At 37.2% G+C, this 10,000-nt stretch overlaps 2 protein-coding genes across 3 annotated transcripts in view; both read left to right on the top strand.

Annotated features, from left to right (window-relative positions):
- Positions 1 to 3,901, top strand: part of LOC122254590 (uncharacterized) — a 5,824-nt gene extending 1,923 nt beyond the window's left edge. Inside the window, exons 1-4 of one of the 2 annotated variants that reach the window (XM_043018348.2) lie at positions 1,420 to 1,447; positions 2,725 to 2,907; positions 3,011 to 3,145; positions 3,236 to 3,901. In XM_043018348.2, coding sequence (XP_042874282.2) covers positions 2,735 to 2,907; positions 3,011 to 3,145; positions 3,236 to 3,641 — 714 coding nt within the window. In that variant the 5' untranslated portion in view covers positions 1,420 to 1,447; positions 2,725 to 2,734 and the 3' untranslated portion in view covers positions 3,642 to 3,901. Of the gene's footprint in view, positions 1 to 1,419; positions 1,448 to 2,724; positions 2,908 to 3,010; positions 3,146 to 3,235 lie in introns of those variants that run through there. The other variant, XM_086551348.1, reaches the window with a different exon arrangement.
- Positions 3,902 to 6,303: 2,402 nt separating this feature from the next.
- Positions 6,304 to 8,742, top strand: LOC147468902 (uncharacterized). Its single transcript, XM_086551794.1, has 4 exons — positions 6,304 to 6,331; positions 7,633 to 7,815; positions 7,919 to 8,053; positions 8,144 to 8,742. The coding sequence occupies exons 2-4, from the start codon at positions 7,643 to 7,645 to the stop codon at positions 8,553 to 8,555; spliced, it is 720 nt and encodes a 239-aa protein (XP_086407920.1). The 5' UTR covers positions 6,304 to 6,331; positions 7,633 to 7,642; the 3' UTR covers positions 8,556 to 8,742.
- Positions 8,743 to 10,000: the final 1,258 nt, after the last annotated feature.

Raw genomic sequence — 10,000 nt, 5'->3', positions numbered from 1 at the left:
ATATATATATACATTAAATATATAATATAAATATTATATATATATATGTATATATCTTTTTTTTTTCAACTGCAAATCTATTAGATATCTGACGTTCATGATAAACATAAGTGCATGCACCACATTGCCATCTGTTTGTGTAATAATAACCCAAAAAGAAGCAGACTTGAGAAGCAACCTACATTCCCATAAGATCATTGTTAGAAACTTAATGCATTGGTCTTGATAATATCATGACCATCATAGGACATCGGTTATGCACTGAATTTGTTGAGACACATCTGATCAAATTGAGGAGTGTAGAGGGCATCCCAACCAGTAGGGCGTTTTAGCATTTCAGAGACACTTTTCAAGCATTCTGTTAATGCTTTAAACATAACATGCGCAGCAAGTAGGTTTCAGAAAGGAAGAACGGTACACATGCAAAAATGTATGCAAATTTACCTTCATCTATATCTAATTGTCTATACGTACATATGTATACAGGTATGTATATATATATATATATATATATATATATATATATATATATATATCTATCTATATATATATATATATATTCATCTATCTATCTATCTATCTATATCTATCTATCTATCTATATATATATATATATATATATATATATATATATATATACATATATATATTTGTATGTGTGGGTGGGTGTCTGTTATATATATACGAATATATATATATATATATATATATATATATATATATATATATATATATATATATATATATATATATATATATATATATATATATATATATATATATATATATATATATATATATATATATATATATATATCATATATATGTATTTATATATATAGATAGATATATGTACACACACACATAGAGTCATAAAACACTATCATTCGATAGCTCTTTCTTAACTAGTTAAATAGTGCAATTGACTGGATCTCAGTAAATAAAATGGAGCTGTTAAGGCATTTTAGAATAGAGCTTATTATCTTAAGAAAAAAAAAGAAATGCCATAAGTGATATTTGATTACCCATCTCTTAATGCTCCAAGAATCGCTATTCAAAATCTACCAAAAATAGTTTTTTTTTCAATGTATTAGACTTTAGAGAGAGAGAGACAAAAAGGAAAAGACAGAGAGAGAGATAGGAGAGAGAAAGAGAGACAGAGAAAAAGAGATAAAAGAGAGAGAAAGTGAGAAAGAGAGATAAAGAGGGAGAGACGAGCAGAAAGAGAGGGCAAGGGACTGAGAGAGAAAGAGAGACGACCTTGGTTTAAAGACTGAAACATTTAAACATCCTTAAACGCTGTATAATCCGCAACGGCAGCTGTGTAAATAGATCTGTAGAAGACAATAGTGCGCGTGACGGCCGCCAGATGGCTTTAAAAAGTATATAAGGTAAAAGTATCGAACATTTAGCAGGTTGGTTCCCTCCTGGACACATCTTCAGTCACGTATGTAATACCTTGGCAATATGAATACCGATTTCATTTTCATCATGTGCCAATTTATTCTGTGAATTAAGTTAGTTCGTTATTATTGATATATACACATCATATATACACAAACACACACATATTATATATATATATTATATTGAACTACACTGGTCCAATATACAGTACATACCTACATGCAATCAACATCATCATGGACTCTTATAGATCCACTTCTAAACAAAGGACTCCAGATTTGCATCGACCTTTGGCGTGTAGATCTTGGACACCGTTGAGGAGGGACGAGGGACAACAAATCGGGAATCGGGAAGGCCATTTCTTAGTAGACCACCTTTACTCTGTCTGCCAAGCCCTGAGAAGAACTGAATGCAAAGCCCTCCTCACTGATGTATGCAGTTTACTCAGCAGAATGCCAATTCGTCTCAGATCCTAATAGGGTGCAAGAGCGATTGACTGAGGATTTCGTGCAGTTGTCTCATGTTGAGCTGCTGACGCTTAGCAAGGACGTGGGTGGTGTCATGATTCCCAGTGCCTGATTTCCCCCTCGCTAAGGAACCTCCGATCCCGAAGGCTGGTAAGGCAGGCTGTATTTGCGGATCTCTGCTGAAGTGCTGAAGTATGTTGGTGAAGCCATGCCTTATCGATTGCATACTGTCTTGGGTGCAATCAGGCAGTGCAGATTCAATCCCACGGACATGCTGAGGGACGCGGTCATCCCTCCCTCCCAGGGGACAGCGTATCACTGGGACTGGAGCAATCATCGAAGCATTATGCTGTTCAGCATTCATACCATTCTCATTCTTCTGGGATGTAGCAGACACCACCTAATGAGGCACTATAGACCATATAATTCGGATTCCCTCCTCGCAAATTAGAAATAGACTCTATCCTTGCACATAGAGGCATTATAGACGCCGTCATGAGTCCCTGATGTTCGAGTACATGACATGAAAACAATCACACACATACATATATATATATATATATATATATATATATATATATATATATATATATTTATATACATATATACGTATGTATAATTAAATAAACATGTATATATGTACATACAAATATGTATATATATGCATGTATTTACAAATGGTGTTTATGTATATGCACACACAAATACCTGTAAATCTATCTCTCTCTCTCTTTATATATATATATATATATATATATATATATATATATATATATATATATATATATATATACATATATTGGGAAATAAGGAGGCGCTTTTGAACTATTATTTTTCCTTTTCTCAAAAGACATTTCAGGATGTCAGTAACAGGACTTTTGCTGTTGGGCGTGGTTGCGGCGGTGGGCGGGGCCAGCGTGTTCCCCGAGCCCCGCCTGGACACGCTGTCCTGCGGGACAACCACCATGAACCCCGGCGAGCGAGTGGCCATCCAGTCGCCCAACTTCCCGCAGAACTACAACACCGACGACAGGTGATTCCCCCTGCAAACATTACTCATCCATTATCTTGGATTAGAAACTGGTTTCATTTTCTAGATTTGCAACTCTGTTTACGCTCCTTGCACACGCCCACAGGTGCCAGTACGAGATCTCGTGCAACCCCGAGGAGTCCACCTACCTGGAGTTCATCTGTCCTTCCTTCGAACTGCAATCCTCCACCGACTGCGTCAATGACCGTCTGGTGGTGACATACCATGGCTCTCGCGAAGAGTAAGTTCCTTGGCCTTTTCACTTGATAGAATGCGTCACCTTCCTTCGCTTGGTGGATTCGTGTTTATTCATTTTCCTTTTCGTGCGCAGGAAGTGCGGCACCGACTCTCCCGACGGAACCATCACCTCCGACGGCTGGACGCGCCTCACCTTCTTCAGCAACGCCGACACCACCGCCCCCGGCTTCCGCTGCTACATCTGGTGCCGCGAGAAGACCACCACCACCTCTACCACCACGTCAACCACAACCACACCTACCACTACTACCCCTACCACCACCACCACACCAACCACTACTACCCCTACCACCACCACCACACCAACCACTACTACCCCTACCACCACCACCACACCAACCACTACTACCCCTACCACCACCACCACACCTACCACTACAACACCCACCACTACTACTCCTACTACTACCACACCCACCACCACACCCACCACTACCACACCCGCCACCACAGCACCTACAACCACTCCACTCTGCTAAGGCAACGCCGGTGATACCTGCGTATACACCTTAGCGCTAAAACATCTACCACTACTTCAACGAAAACTACAACTACCACCGCTACTAAAACTACAACCACAATACCAGTTGCAGCAACACTCCAACTACGACGCCTGCAACTACTTCCTCCGCTCATTAAGCATGAATGCAAGATAACACTAATATGTTGCAAGCCTCACACTATGATCTGGCTCTCCGTTGGTTGCAGTATTCTTGTCCAATAAAGTATGAGACACATACTTCGTTTGTATCACATTCCACACTCGAAACACCGAATTAAATGGACTGATCAATGAGAAAATTAAGTATTGATAAGAACTACCGTAATTGATGGATTGATAACGTCGGGACATGTATGTGTCTGAGCAGATGCATCTTATGTATACATTAGGAAGTACTTAAGTGCATCATGTATACTTACACCTCTGATGAAATCCAGGTGGAAACTATTGTCTCATTTTTAAATAATCTATTCACACACACACATATCTATCTATATCTCTATATGTATACCTATATTTATATATAGATATATAAATATATACATACATATGTATGTATGTATATAATATAATATAATATATGTATATACATATATATATATATATACATACAAATATATATATATATATATATATATATATATATATATATATATATATATATATATATATACATATGTATAATATTTTAGTACTCGAACATTACAAGAACTAATTAGATTGAATATATAAATTTTCCATGAATTTAAAATACCGGTTAAACGAATATGTATGGAAACAAGCAAAACAAATCAATCGATTTTTCAAATTTCCTTTTATATATAAAGATAGATATGTATAATTTCAAATAGATTAACTCATTTTTTGCGCAGATCCGGACACAATAATTGACAGTAACATTCCCATAACAAATAAAACTGATTCTCATTTAACTCTATTTGGTCATAATACATCCTTTGAACAGACTTAAAAGCTTTAATATGCCGAAATAAAAAAGGTAAGTGATCAAATAGCATTATATATGACAGTGTGCTCTCCATCGCATAAGGTTTCCCTGAGACGAGGTTTATGTCTAACCCCGCCCAAATGTCCAACCCCACGACACCTGTCGGAAAAAGGGTGTAGCGCCAGCGGAAAATCGGCTTTCATTAGCCTATATATCTATATATGACTTATATATGTATATATATATACATATTAAATATATGATATATATATTATATATATATACATTAAATATATAATATAAATATTATATATATATATGTATATATATATATATATATATAATATAAATATTATATATATATATGTATATATCTTTTTTTTTTCAACTGCAAATCTATTAGATATCTGATTTTCATGATAAACATAAGTGCATGCACCACATTGCCCTCTGTTTGTGTAATAATAACCCAAAAGGAGCAGACTTGAGAGGCAACCTACATTGCCATAAGATTATTGTTAGAAACTGAATGCATTGGTCTTGATAATATCATGACCATCATAGGACATCGGTTATGCACTGAATTTGTTGAGACACATCTGATCAAATTGAGGAGTGTAGAGGGCATCCCAACCAGTAGGGCGTTTTAGCATTTCAGAGACACTTTTCAAGCATTCTGTTAATGCTTTAAACATAACATGCGCAGCAAGTAGGTTTCAGAAAGGAAGAACGGTACACATGCAAAAATGTATGCAAATTTACCTTCATCTATATCTAATTGTCTATACGTACATATGTATACAGGTATGTAAATATATATATATATATATATATATATATATATATATATATATATATATATATATATATATATATATATATATCTCTCTCTCTCTCTCTCTCTCTCTCTCTCTCTCTCTCTATATATATATATATATATATATATATATATATATATACATATATATGTTTGTATGTGTGGGTGGGTGTCTGTTATATATATACGAATATATATATATATATATATATATATATATATATATATATATATATATATATATATATATATATATATATTTATCATATATATGTATTTATATATATAGATAGATATATGTACACACACACATAGAGTCATAAAACACTATCATTCGATAGCTCTTTCTTAACTAGTTAAATAGTGCAATTGACTGGATCTCAGTAAATAAAATGGAGCTGTTAAGGCATTTTAGAACAGAGCTTATTATCTTAAGAAAAAAAGAGAAATGCCATAAGTGATATTTGATTACCCATCTCTTAATGCTCCAAGAATCGCTATTCAAAATCTACCAAAAATAGTTTTTTTTTTTTTCAATGTATTAGACTTTAGAGAGAGAGAGAGACAAAAAGGAAAAGACAGAGAGAGAGATAGGAGAGAGAAAGAGAGAGAGACAGAGAAAAAGAGATAAAAGAGAGAGAAAGTGAGAAAGAGAGATAAAGAGGGAGAGACGAGCAGAAAGAGAGGGCAAGGGACTGAGAGAGAAAGAGAGACGACCTTGGTTTAAAGACTGAAACATTTAAACATCCTTAAACGCTGTATAATCCGCAACGGCAGCTGTGTAAATAGATCTGTAGAAGACAATAGTGCGCGTGACGGCCGCCAGATGGCTTTAAAAAGTATATAAGGTAAAAGTATCGAACATTTAGCAGGTTGGTTCCCTCCTGGACACATCTTCAGTCACGTATGTAATACCTTGGCAATATGAATACCGATTTCATTTTCATCATGTGCCAATTCATTCTGTGAATTAAGTTAGTTCGTTATTACTGATATATACACATCATATATACACAAACACACACATATTATATATATATATATATATATATATATATATATATATATATATATATATATATTATATTGAACTACACTGGTCCAATATACAGTACATACCTACATGCAATCAACATCATCATGGACTCTTATAGATCCACTTCTAAACAAAGGACTCCAGATTTACATCGACCTTTGGCGTGTAGATCTTGGACACCGTTGAGGAGGGACGAGGGACAACAAATCGGGAATCGGGAAGGCCATTTCTTAGTAGACCACCTTTACTCTGTCTGCCAAACCCTGAGAAGAACTGAATGCAAAGCCCTCCTCACTGATGCATGCAGTTTACTCAGCAGAATGCCAATTCGTCTCAGATCCTAATAGGGTGCAAGAGCGATTGACTGAGGATTTCGTGCAGTTGTCTCATGTTGAGCTGCTGACGCTTAGCAAGGACGTGGGTGGTGTCATGATTCCTAGTGCCTGATTTCCCCCTCGCTAAGGAACCTCCGATCCCGAAGGCTGGTAAGGCAGGCTGTATTTGCGGATCTCTGCTGAAGTGCTGAAGTATGTTGGTGAAGCCATGCCTTATCGATTGCATACTGTCTTGGGTGCAATCAGGCAGTGCAGATTCAATCCCACGGACATGCTGAGGGACGCAGTCATTCCTCCCTCCCAGGGGACAGCGTATCACTGGGACTGGAGCAATCATCGAAGCATTATGCTGTTCAGCATTCATACCATTCTCATTCTTCTGGGATGTAGCAGACACCACCTACTGAGGCACTATAGACCATATAATTCGGATTCCCTCCTCGCAAATCAGAAATAGACTCTATCCTTGCACATAGAGGCATTATAGACGCCGTCATGAGTCCCTGATGTTCCAGTACATGACATGAAAACAATCACACACATACGCATATATATATATATATATATATATATATATATATATATATATATATATATATATATATACGTATGTATAATTAAATAAACATGTATATATGTACATACAAATATGTATATATATGCATGTATTTACAAATGGTGTTTATGTATATGCACACACAAATACCTGTAAATCTATTTCTCTCTCTCTTTATATATATATATATATATATATATATATATATATATATATATATACATATATTGGGAAATAAGGAGGCGCTGTTGAACTATTATTTTTCCTTTTCGCAAAAGACATTTCAGGATGTCAGTAACAGGACTTTTGCTGTTGGGCGTGGTTGCGGCGGTGGGCGGGGCCAGCGTGTTCCCCGAGCCCCGCCTGGACACGCTGTCCTGCGGGACAACCACCATGAACCCCGGCGAGCGAGTGGCCATCCAGTCGCCCAACTTCCCGCAGAACTACAACACCGACGACAGGTGATTCCCCCTGCAAACATTACTCATCCATTATCTTGGATTAGAAACTGATTTCATTTTCTAGATTTGCAACTCTGTTTACGCTCCTTGCACACGCCCACAGGTGCCAGTACGAGATCTCGTGCAACCCCGAGGAGTCCACCTACCTGGAGTTCATCTGTCCTTCCTTCGAACTGCAATCCTCCACCGACTGCGTCAATGACCGTCTGGTGGTGACATACCATGGCTCTCGCGAAGAGTAAGTTCCTTGGCCTTTTCACTTGATAGAATGCGTCACCTTCCTTCGCTTGGTGGATTCGCGTTTTCTCATTTTCCTTTTCGTGCGCAGGAAGTGCGGCACCGACTCTCCCGACGGAACCATCACCTCCGACGGCTGGACGCGCCTCACCTTCTTCAGCAACGCCGACACCACCGCCCCCGGCTTCCGCTGCTACATCTGGTGCCGCGAGAAGACCACCACCACCTCTACCACCACGTCAACCACAACCACACCTACCACTACTACCCCTACCACCACCACCACACCAACCACTACTACCCCTACCACCACCACCACACCAACCACTACCACACCCACCACTACTACCCCTACCACAACCACACCAACCACTACTACCCCTACCACCACCACCACTACTACCCCTACTACCACCACCACACCAACCACTACTACACCCACCACCACCACACCATCCACTACATCACCAACCACTGCACCTACAACCACTCCACTTTGCTAGATTAAAGCCTATATTACCAGTGTATATGCACCATTGCAACTTGCGCCACTGAAAGAAATGCACCGCAATACAACTATAATACCTACAACCATACCCTACAAACTACCACCTCAATATGCAATATGCAATACTGCACTAGGCACTGCTGAATTTTAAATACACTTGTTCAGTAAAATATGGTACATAATCTTTGTTTCTATAACGTTGATCCCTCGAATTATCAAACTAAATGTAAGTTCACCGATTAATGTGAAAATAAGATGGAATAAGGAAGATGTCTGCCAGAATAATACCCTGGGTGCGTGGACGTGTGTGTGTGAATAAAGAAAAAAACTCGCAGTGGCATGAGGCTTTCCGAGTGGGGACCTTTGCATGCACACAGACACACACACACACGCCAGCGGGCGCGTGCACGCGTATATATAAATACATTCATATATATGATATATATATATATATACATATATATATATATATATATATACACACACACATATATATATATATATATATATATATATATATATATATATATATATATATATATATGTATGTATATATATTTATATATATTCACACATATATGTATACATATGTGTGTGTACATATAAATCAATATATATATATATATATATATATATATACTGTATATATATATATATATATATATATATATATATATATATATATATATATACATACATGTATACACACATTCATATACATATATTAATATGCACACACACACATATATGTATATATATATATCTTTATATATATATATATAAACACATATATATGTGTATCTATGTCACACTGGTGCTACCACGTGTACGGGATAAGTTGGGCGTCACCAAAGAAAGTTGTCAAAGCCACTATATGTACGGTATATTGTATATGAACTTTACCTTTACTTACTATTTTCGGTTATGCTGCCACCACTTAGAGGTCTTTTTTTATAAAGATCTCCCGAGGAAAACCAGCAGCAACTATGAGAAAAGAGAAGATAATAACAATGGTAGTGTGGTCGGGTTTTCCTTATGGTGTTTAGGTTATGATAAAGAAAATGAGGTAAATTTTCCGAATAACGCCGCGTTACGAAATACCACAAAAGTGGTATCGATGGATTCCTCTCAACCTCTACTATTCATATATAGTGAAATTAATGAGCGCTTGCACCCCTGGACCCCACAATCTGGGTCTCTTTTCTTAAGGCACTTCGTGCTACCTCGTCCTACTTCGGGGCATATTTCGCTTGCAAAATCTTAACCCAATGACCTACCTAACTTTGCCTAGTTTTAAATTAATCCCTAGCTAAAGGGGGGCTTCGCCCCCCCCTGGACCCCCCCTTTTAAGGGCACTTCGTGCAACATACCTTGGGCAAGATATCCCGAATCCACCATCCTCGCCCTGAAATTCAAACATGGCTGTGTTTACGTATTTAC

Source organism: Penaeus japonicus, unplaced genomic scaffold (assembly GCF_977035675.1).
Source record: "Penaeus japonicus unplaced genomic scaffold, GWHDUDI00000001_assembly GWHDUDI00000025, whole genome shotgun sequence".
NCBI lineage: Eukaryota > Metazoa > Arthropoda > Malacostraca > Decapoda > Penaeidae > Penaeus > Penaeus japonicus.
The sequence above is the reverse complement of the archived record's forward strand: the minus strand, read 5'-3'. Positions and strand labels throughout refer to the sequence as shown.

What these genes read in the sequence shown, in the direction of transcription:
- LOC147468902 (XM_086551794.1), top strand. Translation starts at nt 7,643, where the DNA reads ATGTCAGTAACAGGACTTTTGCTGTTGGGCGTGGTTGCGGCGGTGGGC. An exon ending in AACTACAACACCGACGACAG is followed by an intron (nt 7,816 to 7,918) that starts GTGATTCCCCCT and finishes ACACGCCCACAG; the next exon opens with GTGCCAGTACGAGATCTCGT. An exon ending in TACCATGGCTCTCGCGAAGA is followed by an intron (nt 8,054 to 8,143) that starts GTAAGTTCCTTG and finishes TTTCGTGCGCAG; the next exon opens with GAAGTGCGGCACCGACTCTC.